Source organism: Taurulus bubalis (assembly GCF_910589615.1).
Source record: "Taurulus bubalis genome assembly, chromosome: 9".
In the NCBI taxonomy this organism is placed as follows: Eukaryota; Metazoa; Chordata; class Actinopteri; order Perciformes; family Cottidae; genus Taurulus; species Taurulus bubalis.
Window position 1 is genome coordinate 11,142,683 of NC_136597.1, and position 20,485 is coordinate 11,163,167.

At 41.6% G+C, this 20,485-nt stretch overlaps 1 protein-coding gene across 1 annotated transcript; it reads left to right on the forward strand.

The window, feature by feature from the left end:
- Positions 1-9,623: 9,623 nt before the first annotated feature.
- On the forward strand, positions 9,624-20,253 carry LOC306741358 (excitatory amino acid transporter 2-like; the record flags this gene model as incomplete). The annotated part of the gene is made up of 11 exons (XM_079223638.1): positions 9,624-9,661; positions 12,491-12,630; positions 14,284-14,436; positions 14,731-14,981; positions 15,392-15,539; positions 16,173-16,299; positions 16,484-16,717; positions 16,813-17,007; positions 17,767-17,901; positions 18,067-18,337; positions 20,182-20,253. The coding sequence occupies 11 exons, from the start codon at positions 9,624-9,626 to the stop codon at positions 20,251-20,253; spliced, it is 1,764 nt and encodes a 587-aa protein (XP_079079764.1).
- Positions 20,254-20,485: the final 232 nt, after the last annotated feature.

Here is a 20,485-nt window from a genome sequence, read left to right on the forward strand (position 1 = left end):
AGATTCACACTGGTTGTCAGATGGAGCTACCTTTGGTTTGTGCCATTGCTCTCTTCATGCCTCAGCACAGACTATCTCAATAAGACAAAACACCAGTGTGATAGTTCACTATTACTTGAATTTAAGAGAGCTATATGATTAACAGTTTCAACTACTTGACCGTGTGACTGCATAATTCAAAAAGCATTTAAAACATTCTTAAAAAACATGAATATTCCTAGTTTATATTTAACTTTTTGAGCTTTAAAAAAATATTGTAGTTGCTCAAGCCGCTTTTCTCCTCATACCCTTCATTTCTAGAGTAAAGCTTTTATGACAGTTTCATAATGAGGATAATGGGAGGATCAACAAATGGGGAATAAAGAGCAAAGGGATAAATAGAGAGAAAAAAGGATTTGATGATGCCTAGAGTTTCCATATGGTGACAAAGATGTAGCTAGATATCATTTTCACATTTGACCCTCCTGCCATTAGCCACAATCTAATCTGACCAGGGATATCATTGCCCACTTCGCCCAGTACCCCTCCCGGTCTCACCCTTCTTCCTCTTTCTTTGCCCCTTTTTACTATTCCACAAATCCTCAATTAAGTGCGTAATGGGCCTCTGAGGAAGGTTTGTGTGCTTCTTTGTTCATCTTTGGGGGATCGGCCGGCATTAATGTTCCTCTTGAGTATGTAAATAGCCTGAGCTGTGGGAGCGCAGAGCTTAATCGTGGAGAGCTCCATCACTTTCCGACATTTTAGGGAGCCAAAACGGGACATGCATGAGAACTTTAGCACTAAATACAATACCCACACTCGGAGGAGTAAACTCAGCACCCATGTCCACCTCCCACTTCTTCCGGGGGAAAAAAAAACCCTTCAGCTCTCTCTCTCCCACAGGACCCTTCACCCTCGCCCCTTCTACCATCCACTTCCCCCAAAACGGCCCTCACCACTCTTACTCCACAGAACCCCGACCAATCCTCCCTCTGTATGTGTGTTGCTCCCCACTGCTCAGCCTATCACATCCCGCCGAGCCCAGATGATAGACCCTACAGTCTTGTTTTGTTTACCTCACCCACTTGTCCAGCGGAACACAAAACAATCCCCTTCATTGCATGTTTGTTAGCCCCCTTTTCAGAACTAAAAGAGAAGAGAGAGGAGGGGGGTTTACAAAAACAAAAACGAAGGAAACAATTAAATTACCCCCCCCTCCCAATGAACCTTGTGCAAGCTGTTTCCCAGCTCTAGGTTCTGTGAACTAACTTGGAGGCCTGTAAAGTGGTCCATTATTCTAGTAGGGGTGGCGTGTTCCAAGAGCGGCTTGCCTCAATGGCTGAAGAACACAGAGAGGGTTTTGTTCTAGGGTTTTGGCTCACCACATTATGCACTGGTTAATTAGGAGCTGCATCTATCTATCTATCTATCTATCTATCTATCTATCTATCTATCTATCTATCTATCTATCTATCTATCTATCTATCTATCTATCTATCTATCAACATAATACATTATATGTAATGGTTATTCGTTACAGTGACGAAAGCCAAGTTTATGAATGAACCTTTCATCTGAAAATGAGAAAACATCATAAATATAAATTAAATTAATTAGATTTATGTCATGTATAAAAATCAGTTTCACATGCCCTCTTACTGCACACTGCACAGCATCCTTTTGTATCCAGATAGATCCTGACATCACTGGGAATCCTTTCTCGTCTTTTAGTCGTAGAGGATTACAGCGAACCAGGATTTTGAGGAATTACCGTTGTATGCCTTAAATCTTGACTGAAGGGGGTTTACCATCTTCTGAGTGGGCTAAGATGAATGTGCTCTGGGGATTTAGCTGTGACTGGGATCAAACAGGGGAACTGTGTTGAAAATGCTTTTGCCTAGTGTGGTGGAGATTTTATTTAGAAGGTATCATTCTTAAACATGTGGACCATTTGGTGAGGTCAGTTCGCCCAGACTGAACCGAGCCATCCTTGGGATGATAGCGAGGGTATCTTCCTATTGTTTTGGATTCCTCTGTTTTCTTGTTTTCTTCTTTTTGGCTATCACTTTTCCTTTCTCAGGGCAGCGACCAAGCGGCAGGCGCCAGCTGGGTGACATGGACTGTCTCCTGTCTACACGCTGGCAGCGTGGGGAAAGGGGAGAGGGCAACCATTTCAAAAATAATTTGAACTATTTTTCCGGGTCAGACCTCTGAACCATTTTGTGGGGAAGAGCTCTGCCCATTCAGCTGAATGTTTTACTAGTTTCTGTTTAATAAATACTTAAAGACATTTAAGTGTTTCACATCGCATTTGCTTTCCACTGAAGGAATTTTGACAAGTTAAAATTTCCATTACACCTAGAGGTTCTCATAATGAAGGATGTGTCTATCAGCAGGCTTTCATAATTAGTTGGTGGAAAAAGCCTAAGCGAGTGCTTTCGCAGTAATTCCAGTAATGCCTGTGACTGAATACATATTTACATAGTTTGACAAAGTATGCAATAATCGGGATATGGAAAGAAAAACAATGAAGTGGGGAGCAGCAGGGGTCCCCCTGCGGCTTTTCTCAGTAACAGGCAGCGATTAGCTTTGATTTTCACTGCATTTAAGGGATATGAGAAAATAACTCCTGGTTCATGTGCATATCCACGTACATGTGGTTCTGAAAGAACAGTGTCAGTGAAGTGGTCCTGAAAGGAAAGCAGGCTTGCAGTGTTAGAGGCCTGACACCACAGGGTGAGGTTTTGCTTTTTTAGAAGGGTGAAAAAAGTAATTCTTGAATCCCTTCCAGTCTTTATCTTCACAAATGTATTTTGTATCACGTCAGGCATCACTGGATGTTTTGATTAAAATTATGTTAACAATAAAACAGTTGACTCACAGCAGGATTTTCATACTCCACAGGTTTTGTTTGTATCTCATGTGCTTCCTAGAAAGAAGCGCACGGCTCCAGAAAATGTGTTGTCTGTAAAACAGGCATAACAGATGAAGGCCCTCTTTTAGTTGATACAGTGTGTTGTGATAGCAGTGGCATGTTGTGTGCATGTGTGAAAGACAAGGAGAAGGAAAAACAGAGACAAAGGGAGGGAAAGATGGTGAAAGAGGGAGTGTAATGAGGAAGAAATGCAAACTGTGAAATGAAAGAGACTGTCAGCGCTGTAAGTAAGTAAACACAATTTATTCATATAGCAGTTTTTACAGACAGAAGTCACACAGTGCTTGACAGGAGTAAAAAAAAAAAGCACTTACTGCATTCCTGATTTGCTTTCCCATTGTATTCTAGTAAGCCTTGAGGTGATGTGTGTTGCTCAGTGCAGATACACAGATGAGAAGTGTAAAAAGAAAATGCATACAGGGACCTTCTAGAAATGTGCATAAGACAACATTACCACAGGCCGTGTCTACAGTACATGGTCTTCAACTTCTGTTTAAGGTCATAAGCATGACTGGATCCAGTCTGTTGGTAGAGAGCAGCCAGTGAAGTTTATGACTGCAAGACTCAACTAGAATATACAGTTACTATTACTTTTGTCTCAGGTGAACTGTATATATTGCATAGAACGAGTTTACGAGTAATGTGTTTGAAATATATATATATATGTATATATATATATACATATATATATATATGTATATATATATATATATATATATATATATATATATATATATATATATATATATATATATATATATATGTGTGTGTGTGTGTGTGTGGTCATGTGGCTTAGCTGGTTGATGTAATGAGCTGTGTGTGTGTGTGTGTGCAGGAATGCCCTTTCTGCCATCACTGCGGGGTGGTGTGAGGAGAGCGGGGCATGGCCACTGCTGCGGGCTGGGCTCAGTCCCTCCTGACTGCAGTGTTTAATTAGTGAGAGAACATCCATTCTCCTCAGCCCTCTTATTGGCAAATCCTGAGAGAGACTGTCACCCATCACACTGCCTCGAATACCACAGGATTTATAACGTCAGCCAGTGTGTGTGTGCGCACACAAACTCGCATTTACATGTTTTGTACTGACACAAATGTGAGCGAGAGAGAAGGGCTAGACAGTGAGGGTTAAGTGCACGTATCGTTGGCGTATATTTAAATCTGAGAGTGTGGCAGGTGAGTCTAGTGATGTATGAAACGTGATTTGTGCACTAATCCCATTTCTCAGGGCCAGCTGCCCAACACAGATGTCAGCTCTTCATGTATCCACAGATAACCAGATACCACGGAAGCTGTTCATGTAGGCTACTGTATATGTAGAAACAAGCTCCATCTCCACTTCGATTGGTTGTTTTAATCTGACCTCCGTCCAACCCTTCTTTTCAGCATCACCTATTTTTCTCATCTGTTTGACACTCTGTTCTTTTCTCTCGCCATACCTTTATCAGTCACACCCTCTATTTTCTACCCTCTCCCGTTTTCTTTCACCCTTCCCCCATACATTGTTACACATCTATCTGTATTTGGCATCCTTGCCATTTCACCGCTCCCACTCTTCCTCTTTCTACTATATGCCTCTCTCTCGCTCTCACACACACACTCTCTCTCTCTCTCTCTCTCTCTCTCTCTCTCTCTCTCTCTCTCTCTCTCTCTGTCTCACTCTTTTCTCTCTCGTTCCCCTCTCAGCAATGTAGCCGGTATACCATAGTGGTGGTTGTAGTAGGGGGTGGGGTGGTCCCGCCTTACTGGCAGATTTAATGAGCTCCTGTGGGGATCGGACTGAAGCCATCAAAAGCTGTGTGATGCTATATAGCCAGCTCTGTTAAACAGATGCGCCTTTGCTAATGATAGCATCGCTTCATGTGCAGCATAGGCATGAACGCATGAGCAGCTATAGGAGAAAATAAATGAGTTTCTCTGCAGTAGGTGTGTAGCTCTTTAGTGGATAGAGGAGGTTGCGGGGAGGTACAGTGGAAAAATCTCCAATGACTATATGGATGATCTTCTTTTGTCCGCTGACCTTTCATCTGTCTAGCTTTAGGAAAACGGTGGGGGCTGCGATAGAGGATACTGGGCGGACAGTAACAAAATATTTTTGGTTGCAACTTTGAAGGACATTACTAAAAAAAACATGCCAGTTAAGACTCTTAACATGATGGAGGAAAGCCTGAGAGTAACACAAGCGGAGACATGTCCTATGAATGCCAGAGTTTGGGGTTACACACTTTGAATGCAACACAAAAAAGAGAGAAGAGGAGACCCAAAGGAGGAGAAGGAGAGACATGTGGGGATGAGTATTTGTTCATGATTGAGTGCCCAACAGTAGGTCCGGCTGTGATGTGGGTTGTGGCTGAATTGGATCAAACTTAAGCTCTCTGCAGATTTTATCCAGATACATGGGACTCACCCAATTCAGCCCTATGATACCCACTCCCCAGCATAATAGGTTGTTAGCACATAATTACAGTGGGACTGGTCACATCTGAGAGACCTATGAAGTCTACAACACTAGCCTCAGGATTCCCAGAGGCTCTCTCTAATGACTGCCTCATTATGGACACAAAGAGTTGTGCCAAACAAAGGGAAACCTTAGAGGATGTTGAGGGACAGGAGCATACAGTATGGTTCAATCAGGAGTTACCAGGATGCTGATGCTACCTGATTGTAAAATAGAATTTCAAAGATGTGATGAAAGCATATTAACGTGAGTTAGTGGTACAGCTGTAACATACAATGTAAGAAGCATTTTGCTAATTGCAGCGCATGATTAACAGTAACTGAAAAGGAGGTTTGGGTTCTTCACATTTTATGGAAAGACACAAAGAGACAGAAATCGGCTTAATAAGGAAGATTTCCTCCGAGAGATCAATGAACTTTATTTTTATGTCGGCAGTTTGTAGAAAGAGACATGCTAATTATTTGACAACACGGGTACTTGGGAGAACTCTTGGTAGCTTCAGCGATGGAACGCCGCATGCAAACCGTACGATCACGTTGGATCCGTTGTGGTAAAAGCAGGTCAGATCATCCTGTGCTGAGGCGTCACGCTGCGTCAGTATTCGTGCCACTAATTGCCTGCCCTGCTCTGCTCTATCATAATCACCCACATAATGAGGTGAAGTTAATAGAAGACAATACACAGTCAAGACAAGTATTTAAAACAACAACTAAAACATAAAGGTGTAGCATTTAAGGGGAACAATTTATAATTTGTGAGCAATTAAGCAAACACACTCTAGAATAACCAAACTTCAACAATATATTACTTACATCATGTTTTAGTAACTGTTAGTATTTCCTTTGTTCCGCTCTATTTTAGCAATCATCTGATCTACACTCATTACAAATTTACTCACTTATTCTGCTGTGAATGAACACATTGTTTGGTATTAAATATGAATGTCTTTTAGAATAACAGTTATTTGCTATTCATTCATTAGCCATTCAGCATTCAGTCCTAAAACAGTGAGTTACAGCATGACATTTATATAAATCTGCTCCATTCAATGTGTAGTTCCTTTGGGTCTGTGCCATTTTTTTTTCATCAGACTGTATTTTCACTCTATAGTTCACTTAGAAGTGGTTCAAGACAGCTTTCAAGTAGATCACGGAGTGACTCTGCACACCTACATTTGTCTGGGGTCACTCTCTGAAATAAACTAAATCAAGAAGATAAAGGGCCTGGTTCACTGATATTGACTGTAATCGTTAGGTAGATGTGAAACTCCCAACCAGTAATATAAGAACACATTTTTTTATTTTTAAACATGTGTCTTCTCGAGATGAACTGACTGAGAAACTGGTAGGTCAATTTAATTTGGGCAGTTGTTTAAGAAATGTCTACTGGGAAAGCCCGGTGCTGATTGTGGTTTGATATTTGGGGTTGAATCTACACAAAGTTTTACGGCAGCTTCCCGATGAGAAAGTTGTTTGCCATGGCCCCTCTATTCATAGGGGATATTGTGTGTTAGCAAGCGGCACAATTCTTTGTTTTGTGGGTTACATTGCTGATGGAATAAACCAGATTTGCATGAACGTTCACACATCTCTCGATCACTATCTATCACTGAATGCATTCATCCAAACAACCATAGGGATACATAATTGAGAGGCGTAGAGTGACAAAGCTTCCCTTTCTTCAAAAGCTGGAATTTATCTCCCACTTCCTATGCGCAGCACAACCTGAAGTGTTTCCTGAGAGCTTCATTTTGGGGGGGCTTTTTCACAGCTCCTAGGCAGCCAGTGTATGTGAGCCCATTTCTTCCCACTGCATGACAAGTGGCTGTGAGGGGAGGGGGGCAGATATATCCGGTGCCTGGCACAGCTCCAATTGTCTTTACCTCACAGTATATTCTGACGCTCCAGTCATGAGAATGGGCATCAGGCCCCTCGAGAGACCAGCAGGAAACTTAATTTATGTGCTGTTGCATGGATCGCGACAACCTGAATTAGCTGACGATAACACACAACCGGTCTCTAATGCAAACTTGTGAATCATTACATAAGCACACGTTGTGGACTGTAGAGTGACATTGTATGGCAAAGCCTTTGACAGGAGCTCATTAATTTCGTGGGATGGACACCAGAGAAGCTCTTTTTGGAAATGTCCGGAAGTTTCAAAATGCATTCAAATGCATAATATAATACTACTACTCTGTCTATGAAATCCAATGTTCTCTGTTGAGGTAAAGATATACAATCTTTCAAGCTGAATCACATTTTTACATGATGTGTGTGCCGGCCATGTGCTTGTGTGCGGCTGCCCGTTTCCCCTTCATCCCCTTCTCTCTAAGCCGCAGAGTGTTGCTAGGACAACCCCTCGTGGTCCTTGCTGCATCCCAGCGGCCCTCAATGCCAGCACTCAGGGAACCTTCTCGCACTGGGAAGGCAGCATAAAATCGGGATAATCGCTGTCGATTATGGGACACAATGGGCTGCAGCTTCTGAAAGATTCATTCATCCTGGAAAAAGAGACTGTGGAGGGGGGAGGAAAGAAAGGGGCGCCTTGGTCCCTCCGCTGCTCTCCCACGGTGGGCACAGGCATGACATCAGTGGCCTGAAAGAACTGGCATTCTGGACATGCCCACTGCCCGCCCCACTCGCTATACCCTTATACCCCCTCCATTTTGAACCCCCACCCTTCTTTTCTCGCCCCTGCCAGTTTGGATGCGGCGCTTGGCCGGGTGAGTTGGGGCCACTGCCACTGTTTGCATGTGAAACAAAGCCCTTCAGAAGGAAGAGAGAGGAAGCAGAGAGCTTCACATGGTATCAGCCAAGAGCAGGGATGGTTGCCTCAGCCTTCCCCTCACAGGCCCCTCTTTTGGCTGAGAGGTGCTGGTGTGACCCCAGTACCCCTTTCTCCCCCAGTGTCCCTCTTACTCCCCCTCGAAAAACCCCTTCTTCTCTGTACTACTCTCTCTCTTCCATCACGAAAATACTCTCTCATCGCCGAGAGCGCCCTTTCAATGACTATGACATGTCAAGGGATTTAGGATGAGTGATTTCTCATGACACAACCTTTGCCGACAGGGATGGGATTCCTCTGGCTTTTGTTGTGCAGTTGGTCATTTGTTTTAAGAGGAAATAGCTTTCCAACACATTTCCCTAATTAGAATTATGTGATACTGCTCAATACAATGTGAAGTCCCATGCTGCTGGGAGACTGGAGGGAAATCAGCGTGACGCCATCCTCACATGAATCACGTTGATCATTTGTGCTTTGGAGTTATGCACTTTGGAGTTTTATTGAATAATGGGGATACGTGAATCTATATGTTGGAGTGTGTGTAACTTGAATGTGTGGATCTTATTTTTCCAGTATCTTTAAAGAAAGATATTTTGTGGCTTTTCTTCACTTTTTAAATTAATGTTTGTCGAGATTTTAACTAAATAAGTGTACGTATATACCTCTCGTACATTTTAATCTAAGGAAGAGTGTGACATAACCATTTACAATAATCTAAAGAATGACATAATATGTTGTAGCAAGAGCAGCAAACATTAACTCTCATCTGCTGTCCGTCAGGATGACCTCAAAGCTCCCAAATGGCAGCATTATGATAATAACCCTTCCATCGTTCATTCCTTTGTCGTTTATTCCCCTCTCATCAAAAGGGCTGCTTACAAAGCACTACTGTCCTGTGCGCTTTGTGCCATTAGCGGGCATCATCGTGATCATCTCTAGCAGTCTGGCCTTTCCCTCACTATCCCATGTAGCTCGATGAGTCTGGGAGCGTACTCTCTGGGGGGATTACGGTGTCATGGGAATGGAGGGTCCCAGAGGGATTTGACTGTTAAGCTATTGACTCCTCCCTCCTCTTCTTATTTTTAATTCTTTATTTCTAGGTTTGTTGGATGTGTGTGCATGCTATGCATGTGTGTGCCTTGGTGTGTAGCTGGTTGTGGGTGGTGGTAGAGTCAAGGGGTGGGGGCTGATGGGGTTTTTCAGACTTCAGGATGGAGCAACTCAGGTTGCTGTGGCTGTGACTGGGTCGGTTGTCTGGGCTGTGTTGACTCGCTCCTCTCTGGATGCTTTGGAAGAGCTCGTGGACAGCTGAGAGCTGCTAGCTGTCAGCAGAGCTCTGGTATTTGCCTGGGACGTTACCTGCTGACATCTGGAAACTGTTTTGGATGGAGCAGTCGTGATCCTACTAACGATTCCTTGAGCTGATTCACTCTTAAATTCCAAAGGCTGAAGATTTGATTCTGGTCAATGTATATTGCACTTACCTCAACTCCAACAGAAATTAAGTAAGTACTTGCATCTTATTTGCAGTTTTAGGCACAATCTACTTTGACTTTCTCTCTTTATTGTCTTTTTATTGATTTAATGCAAGCCATTCTCTTTTCTGTAAAAGTCAATGGTAAAGATGGCAAGTTCCTATACTTTTAGTAAGTAAATATAGTTTCAGCAAAAAATATACAGGAACCTCTCTTTTGGAACTGAAAGACAAAAACATTTAATGTATGTCACCTGTGTTGAAACCAGGTGTTGATTTGTTAAGGCCATCATTAATACTTCATGGCTTAGCGGCCCTGTAATGCAATTATTCTGATTTAGCCCTCGGCCAAGATTAACCGGTTTATAAAATGATCCCATTAGAGACCGAGAAGAAGAAACTGTTTGGTTGTGTGTGTGTGTGTGTGTGTGTGTGTGTGTGTGTGTGTGTGTGTGTGTGTGTGTGTGTGTGTGTGAATGTTCTTTTTACCATGACGTTCTATTGGACTTTTATGTTCCTACTTATTTTCTATATCCACAGTTTCTAAAAGCAGCATCCCAGTGTAACTCAATGGATGCTGTAAATACCTCAGCTTCAGATGTCAGTTTTATTCTTTATGGCAGAGAGAATATTTGTCAAACTCATGGCATATACATCAAAGCAAAAACAATGTACACAAGGAGAATTCCCCATCAAGTAAAATAATTATTTCACATAAGAAAAACACCTACTGATGTGAAATGACTGTTCTCTGCTGTAGTTGATTATTCTTTGCTGTACATTTCAATTTTCATCTATCATTGAGTCACATAAGCCCACTCTCTCATCTGTCCTACGCTTGATGAGAGAAGTGCTAATGAGAGGATCATGACAGGATAATATCCGTCCTCTGTGACGTCCAACGTCTGCTTTCTCTCCATCTTTGTGCTAAAAATAATGAAAGGGAGCGAAACTGGGGAAAATTCAATTAACAGCACTCATCACTCTTGGATTACATGGTAATGCCATTTTTCTGGGTTTTATTCCTGGGGTTTTATTAATTCATTCAGCTATTATCTGAAGTATGAAATAATGTTGGCTACTGTTTGCCTGCTGTTTGCATGTATTTTCTGTATTTCACACTTCACTTTGAAATTAATAAGAGGAGACAGGACTGGTCCATCTGGGTGCCTGGAAGCTGACCAGGTGGTCTTCCTATGGCCAAGCTTACAGAGCTGCGGGAGGTGTGTGTGTGTGTGTGTGAGTGCGTGTGTGTGCGTGTGTGTGTGCGTGTGTGTGTGTGTGTGTGTGTGTGTGTGTGTGGAATTATTAGTGATTACTTACACAAAAACAATACCACAGTAAAGAGCCTCTGGTTACGAGGAAGTTTTCCAAATGCCTATTGAGTTGAGCTCGCTGTCTTGCCTTTGCTAAAAAAAAATCTTAATATCTATGAAGTGTTCTGACTTCTTAGTGAACATGAGGGGAGGTTATGTTGGAAAAAAAAATGTATTTGGGAGTTCCACGCTATGAATCCCAGGGGTGAGGTGAAAGGTCAGAGTCACATTATTTCTTCTTTGCTTTTCTTTGTAATTCATCACAGCAGACATGTACATGGTCTTATCGGAGATGAATACGAACACAGATACATTTCTATTATCTCATAAATGAAAAGAATGTCAAACTGAGCAACACAATATGATATATTATTCCTGAAACTTGTTGAGGGAGCGAATAATATAAAGCTCTAACTGAGTTACTGAACACCTGCCTAAGTGGCATGTGACACACACACTGGCTCTCTTCTGGCTAACAAACACATTCACACCTCGCCCGGACCGCAGGAAGCTGCACTGTGCTGCCTGTAATGACAAATCACTTTTCATTCAACTAATTACGCTGCGTGACTGAGCCCCCTCTTCCTACGATTGTATTTGAGCTTTGTGTGCTTCTAAATTCACCGTCACACAGTACAGTCATGACTGAGACAGTGAGTGTATAGGCGAGTGAATAGGTCTGAACAGGCAGTATGTTTGCTCCTCCTCTCTGGAATTCTTCAAACAGTTGTACTGTCAAGTGAGCATCTGTTTCACTTCTTCATCGCTGTCTTAAATGGATGTCTAGATACACTCACTAGGGGGTATTTATCTCTGGTTTTCTACACTGAACCACAGTATTTTATTTTAAAAAAACAGACGATGATGATGACATGATGCATTATTTCGAGTTGTAAAGTCCCCATTATTTAATTGGGTTTAAAACTTGTACTCAGAATGCAATCATCTTCACTCTTTTTCTGTGTATGTGCATATAACAGTACTTGATCAAAACTATCCTGGAAATAATTTCAGTCAGTCCAATTGCATAATGTACACATGCCTTAAACTTCTTACAAAACCTCAAACAATTTTAGTTTTAACAAAATGCAGAACTTCTTTATATATATATTTTTAATGAACTGACTGCAGATGCTATGTGTCCCCAAAGGAATACAAGCAGCAGCTTGTAGTCAGCTTCCATCTGTTGGCTATAGGCACACACAAGCAATAGCATGCATGTGTTTGAGTGACAGCTTGGCAACACACTTGAATGCTTAACATTTTTTACCATGCAGTGTTGTCTTTTTAACAATATCAGAGATATATTTTCAGAGACATCATGCACACCCAAAATGATCTGATGTATGTATTAAGGCTCTCTATTTTCTTGTAGAGTCCACTTAATGCCTTGTTTTTTCTCCCAGTTACCACACATGACAGAACATAACCATGTGATACATATTGATTAATAATGCTGTTTAGCCAATAGTGTGTTCTTGAAAGGGTTCAGATTGATGCATTTTGTTCATAACAGTTTAATTTGTTCTTTCTCTCTATCACAGTGCCAACAATATGCCTAAACAAGTTGAGGTGAGGATGCACGAGAGTCACCTGGAGCCCATTGAGGCCAGGCCTCAGAACAAATGTGCCCAAATCTGCTCCAAGCTGTGCAAGAACCTTCTGCTCACACTCACCGTCCTCGGTAAGTCACCTCGTCGCCGGCGTAACAGTGTTCTGGTAACTTAGAGCTCAATTATGCAGCTTGCTCATAATATGAGGAGGAGATGCCATCTGTGCTTGCTCAGTATACCAGCCAGTAAGATGACTGGGTGTCCTGACCTTCCCCAGCTCAGTGCCACCTGTTGCTATCAAAGGCTCTCTGCAGCACTGGACCTCCAGACAACAGCCTCTGGTGGTGCATGAACATAATGTGATAATAGCATTGGCTCACTGTGCCACAGGGAAATTTTAAAGAAAAGGGCACAAACATAGTCACGCAAGGTCTGCTTATAAGCATTGACTCATATTTGGGTTTGACCTGCACATATTATTTATAGTTTGCTGTGTGTGACAGCCATGTGGTCCCTCACAATCTTATACCGTATATCATGAACAAAAATAGGCTTTGAACCTGTTCCAATTGTATAAATGCATGTATGGGTGTACTGTATATTTCCTTTAGCTGTGTGTGTCTATGTGTATCCTGCTTGCAGAGATGTGTGTTTATGTGAGCATGTGTAATGTGAACATCTCACCCCACTTGGCAGGACTCTCGCAAAGCAAGTGAGCCAGCATGATCATTGATCATCTGTCACTTCGCAGATAAGAGCCTGAATGGGAACTTGCAAATGGGCCAAAGAGAAGGCAGGAAATCAAGTGCCATCCAAAACCATTGGGTGTGCAGAATCCACAGGATGCTGCTAGACTGGAGGATAGATTGAAGCACAGAGGACAGCTAACACAAAAAAGAAGCTGCAAGGCTTTTGATTCCAGTGTGTGTTAATAAACAATGTCCCGGGCCTGTGTGATCTTTGGCAGTGGTGTGGCAGTAGAGGAAGTGCAGCCCCGGGGGGCATGCTGGAGTGTGTGGTCTGAGATGGACAGACACAGAGGCCAACTACCGGACCGGGTAGGCTGTTGCTACATGGGGCTTAGAGCACACAGAGGTCATCTTGGCCTTTGGAGGCAGAAATACTGTGTGGAAGGAAAATGACCGTGTGTTGGAAGAAGTATGTCAAGGGTCAACAGTGACTTTGTTAGGGAGTGGCTGCTCTTAAGAATGACACCGTTTTCAAGCTCTAGAGAGTGAATGGAGACCAGAGGACAGGTTAAATTGCAAAGAACACACTGGATGGCAGAAACATGCCAGTGAGGAATCGGCTCAACTACTTCCTTAATTAGTCTCTTTTACTTGCCCTGCCACAAAGTGAAAACAATCCTCTAAATTGTTTGGGGTTTGGTGAGATTACAGATGCTTCACCGGGGAATCTGACATGCTGCCTCCTCCCTTCTGCTTCAAGGAGATCTGATTTTAATCCTCCATGAGCTTTACTCTCTCTCAGCAGGTTTCTGTTTTTATCTTCTCAACCCACTGTCCTCTTTAAGGATGTCGCAGACAGCCTGTTGCACAGCTCCTAACAAGTGAATTGATAGGACAGGAGTCAGTTATTAAAGCTTCTTTATGGAGATAATCATAGCTCATTTGCTATTTCATGGATAAGATGTTCACATAATACACCCATGATAAATTACTTAATCTGACTTCTCAATATTTGACCTAATTTCCAATTCTCTTCTATTTTGCTGTTATATACTCTTGCAGTTTCACTCACTCACACTCCTTCTTGAACTTTAGGTGTGATCTTGGGAGCCGTATCGGGATGTTTGCTTCGTGTCGCCTCCCCGATCCACCCAGATATTGTCATGGTGATTGCTTTTCCCGGAGACATCCTGATGAGGATGCTGAAGATGTTGATCCTGCCACTCATCATCTCCAGTTTAATCACAGGTGCAGTGTGACTGATCTCTTATGGCAAATACATATATGTATACAATAATATTGGATATTGTAGACTTATCTACACCTTCCTGCTGTATTACAAAACAATGTGGCTGTGATCCTGATTCTGAAATCATAATTGACATAATGCTATGCATCATGCACATGATCAAACACTATTATGCAAGCCCCTAATGGTCTTTGCATTCAGGCTTCATAGCCTGCAGTATTAAAGTCAACATTCTCATTCAAAAAGTCAAAGTAACTACCAGTTAAATACAATCTTGCTTGTTTTGGATGCAGGTCTGGCTGGTTTGGATGCCAAATCCAGCGGTCGCCTGGGAACCAGAGCTATGGTCTACTACATGAGCACAACTATCATTGCTGCTGTACTGGGAGTCATCCTGGTGTTAGTCATCCACCCTGGCAACCCCAAACTGAAGGAGAATCTGGGCGAGGGAGAGAAGAACGATGAAGTGTCCAGTTTGGATGCCTTCTTCGATCTGATCAGGAACCTGTTCCCAGAGAACCTTGTGCAGGCTTGTTTCCAACAGGTAATTGACGATGACATGAACAAGATGATACACACGATATAATGCTGAAGTTTGACAGTCAGTGCAGGTGCTCAATGCTTAAAAAGTCTGAGATTTATGAAAATCACTGTTGTGTCTTGGATGAGTGGCATCACTTAATATGGAATATAATGTGTCGAGAAAGAGAGACTTGCAAGCTTGTATGTCTGGAAATATGTATACATAATGTAGTGTCCATAGGCTTTCTTTATATAGCTGAGAAATTATGAAGAAATGAATGCAAATGCACCTTGGATTGTAAGGACACACCATAGAAGAAGCAGAACATGATTATTAACAGTTGAGTGGCCTTGTGTCATAGAAAACATCATATCTGATTGCAGTATTGTTGATCAAACTCAGTACTAGTATGTTTTCCTCCTTTAACTCAGATCCAGACCGTCACAAAGAAGGTAGAGGTGGCTGTGGTGGAGGATGTCAATGCAACAACTGTCGAAGGCCTGTTGGCTAACATTACCAAGGAGCCTCAGTTCATCGTCAAAAAAACCCTTCAGTTCAAAAGTGGAATGAATGTTCTGGGTATGTAAATACACTTGTGTACTATTACTGCTAAACAAAACTAAAAAGGGTCTAAAGCGATGCCTCTGTGAGGCTGTACTGCTGATGTTTAGCATGTATACTATTTTGCATGTTAACCATCTTAGTTTAGCATGTTAGCTTGCTAACATTTGCTAATTAGCACTAAACATAAGATGATGCCGATCAGCATGTCAATAGTTTTGCAAATATTTGGTCATAAAACAATGTATACAACACAGATTTTCATCATGGCAATACAGCCAATAGCTTTTGGGATATTTCGCTCAAAACTAAAAAAGAGTGAACCTTTCAGGACAAGTCAAGGGGTCCTTATGATTCATTCTCAGGGCACAATGAATATCTTTATCAAATATCATTGGAAATTCATCTGATAGTTGTTGAGAATTGTTTTGCCTTGGCCAAAATGGTGAACTCACCAAACACATCTAAGCAATCGTCACACTCATAGTCACAGTCATAGTCAGATACAATTTTGCAGTTGAAAATATGTGGGCAAACCAATTGTTTTTGGAAAATTTCTCATCTTCTTATAATAATCCCCTCATGTGGTAATCATCTCATCCGGCCACACTGGTATTTAAAGTTTGATACATTTATGATTTTCTGCCACAGGTATGATTGGTTTCTTTATTGCATTTGGCATCTGCATGGGCAAGATGGGCGAGAGGGCCAGACTCATGCTTGAATTCTTCAACATCCTCAATGAGATTGTGATGAAACTTGTCATCTGTATCATGTGGTTAGTATCACTTACGAATCTCATTGACTCATTTTGAAACTCAGTTATTTTGAGCCAGAAATAACTGTTACTGTCAAGTTTTTTCTCCAGTCATTACATTTTAAAAGATCATAGTTATGTGAAACAGAAAACAAATTGTGTCTTCTGTATTTATAGTAATAACTAATGCTTCTCTTTTTGTCAGGTACTCTCCCTTCGGTATTGCCTGTCTTATCTGTGGTAAGATCATCTCCATCAAGGACCTGGAGGTGGTGGGCAGGCAGCTGGGCATGTACATGGTGACTGTGATTGTTGGCCTCATCATCCACGGAGCAATCTTCCTGCCCACCATCTACTTTGTTATTGTCAGGAAAAACCCCTTCACCTTCTTCCTGGGAATCTTCCAGGCCTGGATCACTGCCCTGGGGACAGCATCCAGGTCAGCATCAGAATAAATGGAGAGTTGGTTCTTGTTATTTCTACAAAGTACAGTATACAAACTATAACTTACCTTCTTCTACCTTTTCCCTCCAGTGCTGGTACTCTGCCAGTCACCTTCCGTTGTCTGGAGGAGAACTTAGGTATTGACAAAAGAGTCACTCGTTTTGTCCTCCCAGTGGGTGCCACCATCAACATGGACGGAACAGCTCTGTATGAGGCGGTTGCAGCCATCTTCATTGCCCAAATGAACGGCATCCACCTTGACCCTGGTCAGATTATCACTGTCAGGTCAGGAGACTCTTATGATTTGTTTATCCTTGAGCTTCAAACTCACTCTAGATGTACTTTGCATGTATAAGCCTATGTATTAAATGTCAACATCAGTATTGCAAAATTATGAAATCTTCCATTATATTTCAACAATCCTCAAATGAAAGTCTTCTTGAATGGACTTAAATTTGCGTTTCCTAGTAATAACAATACGAATTGTAATTCCCCTTATTTAAAGAGGGTTTAAAAGGAGCTCAAACACATTTAGCTCTTAATAAATGAGGAAAAAAAAAAAAAAAACAGCGGTGTAGGGGTGTTTAACAGTGAACAGATGTTAGCAACATTAGAGGAGAAATTGACAGTTGAGAAAATAAACCACCAGCAGGAAGTGACAGCATGTGCCAGTGCCGTGTCTCATGCTACGCAGGAAGACAAACACCAATCTGTAAATAACTTTCCCGAATGCTCTTCTGGTATCAGAGTGAGTCAAGGATGGACAACCTTCCACTTGACATTTATTGACATAAAAATGTCCACAACCCTTGAATTAAACATCCCATCTCTCACATTTAAACCTCTCATCATGTGTGATGGAGGATCTACTCTGGTGCTCCTCAGCTGCTGCTCTTATCAAGTACCATCGAAACTGTATGTCTTCATGTGAAGTTGTATTCACGTTTGTTGGTGTTTGAGGACTTGTGGCAGGGGTCGGTTGTGATTAGGTGTGATAGGTTTGGGAAACGTGACTGACTGCTGCTTTGCTGTGATTCCCTCCAGTCTGACAGCAACCCTGGCCAGTGTTGGAGCTGCCAGTATTCCAAGTGCCGGCCTGGTGACTATGCTCTTGATCCTGACCGCTGTCGGCCTGCCAACCCAAGACATCAGTCTGCTGGTTGCTGTTGACTGGCTGCTGTGAGTTTGACAAGTCAAAAACATATTTAGTGGTTACATATGGATTATTCCCTTTGCTTCTACCTAAGGTTTTGTTTTTGTCATGCATCTCGGAATCCCGTCTAGTACATTCCGCATTTGATAAAGTGTAGAAAAACATCTGTTTATACTTTTATCTGTTCTCAGCGATCGATTTAGGACCTCAGTGAATGTGGTGGGTGACTCCTACGGTGCAGGCATCGTGTACCACCTGTCCAAGGCTGAGCTCGACGAGCTGGACACACACGCGGCCAAATCCGACGACATTGAAATGATGTCGAAGAACCAGTCTTACTACGATGACATGAAGAACCACCACGAAAACAATTCCAACCAGTGCGTCTTAACCACTACCGATACCGCTATCGCTACCTCTAGTGCCACTGCTAACAATTCTGTCGTAGTAGATGAATGCAAGGTACAATTAATACTTCCGGACGTAGAGACTTGTATTTAACCCTCTCTGTTGTTGCATGCTCACCCTGCATGTTTGCTTGACTCTGTTTTATTCATACCATCACTGTACATAATAATCTTCACACACCCACTGTTCTTTTAAGACAGAATTGTAGCACGAGAACAACAGATGCATGTAGACGTATGTATTTCACTTTTCTTGAATAGCAGCTTTTGTGTTGAATCAGTTCAGTGCATGAAAATGAGGGATACGTTAGCTCCTGCTCTGTAGTCAGCCTTATCAGATGGCTGTAAACTGTTGGGGATTGGCTATAATTCAAAAGGCAGATCCAGATAATCCTCATCATGACCCTGAGGAATTATTTAGCAGCCCTCCCATCGATCAAAAATTCACACTGCATCCATCTTCCAAAACAAAACATCTCGATAAAATAATGTTTTCCTTTATCTGTGATCCATTTAGTTTGTGTTTTCCTTTTGTTCAGCTTAATATCGTAATTAATACACTTTCTGCTTTATTTCAAAATGTAGGGGATTTTAATTGTTAAACAGGTTAATTGTTAAGCAGGAAAGTGTTAAAGCTAATTAGTAGTTCTATTCCCTATATATACACTTCGACCACGCTGTCAGTGAGTCATTTTTTTTTTTTACATTTTCACACCAGCTATTTCTGTTCATTGTGAGAACGCCGTTGTGAAATTGAAAGCTGTTAAGCAGTTTCCATAATGTGTAACATGATGCACTTTGAATCCCGTCTTTCAATATATTCCGGGCTTTTAGAATAATGTATGGGAGTTCAGAGGGCTTGTTTCCTGACACTCTCTCACACACACACACACACACACACACACACACACACACACACACACACACACACACACACACACACACACACACACACACACACACAGCGGAAAAGGTCTACTGATGAGCCTATTCATTTATTAAAGGATGAAAGGTGTCGCCTAGCAACACTGTTAACCTGTCACTCAAGTGATCTGTCCATAGTAAAATGTTATATATATATATATATATATATATATATATATATATATATATATATATATACATATATATATATATATATATATATATATATATATATATATGGATCTCTATTTAATAAAAGACATTTACATATACATGTGACACAAAGGCTTGCTATTTCAAGTAACCACCATGCCATTTCTTCTGTTTTCTGGTCTGTTCAGCCTGTAATAGTATGACTTTTCTAACCTTCTTTTCAAAGATGCAAACTACTGTAGGACGCTTGCAAAATAGCTAAGCCTAGCAATGCATTCATCATGTAGTTGTTGTACCTTGTTTCCAAAGTAATCTGTCTATTTTGCATTCATTCATTGTATTTTTATTTGTTGTATTGCCTGTTGAGTTTTTGGTGATCATCTCCACTCTTATGACTATAAGCATGCTCATCAGAGGTTGTACAGGATTTCCAGCATTCTTATATAGAGGTAATGTTTTAATGCCAAAGTACCATAGCTACAGCACCCACAATTACAGAAAACAATGTCCTAAATGTCTCCAGTTATACAGTGTTTACAGTCATGTGTGTTATCTCAAATTATTACCTCGACATATGACTACTAGGACATAGCAGCATTGATTGGTAAATTTGCTTTTTGATGCCAAAGCAAGCAATACGTGATGGTCAACCATGCTTTGTGAACTTTGTAAGCATGATTGACCAATTAGATTGCTTGGCTGAAACGTAGGTGGGAGCACTGAATCAGTAATGCAGATCCAGAGTTTTGTTACAAATAAACTGTGTTTTTTTTGTCTGTGCCTTGGATCAACTGTTTGGATCTCCCTGCTAACTGCTTACAGGTAACCTCAGCCACTAACGGCTCTGCTGCGGAGTGCACGCTTGTTGAGGAGGAACCATGGAAACATGAATAATGGCAGCACAGCGATCCCCTGCTCCTGGGCTCCACAAGCTTTCCTATCTGGTGAAAAAAAAGAGTGAATGAAAAAAAAAGTCACACGAACAGAACTACTAATTGTTTTTTTTATGTAGCTTTCTTTTTTATTAGTCCCTTTAAAAGTTTTTGTAACTGTCTATCTGACTGATTTATAATACTAATTCACTTAATTCACGTGAAACGATAACAGAGGTATTCTTTACCTGTTA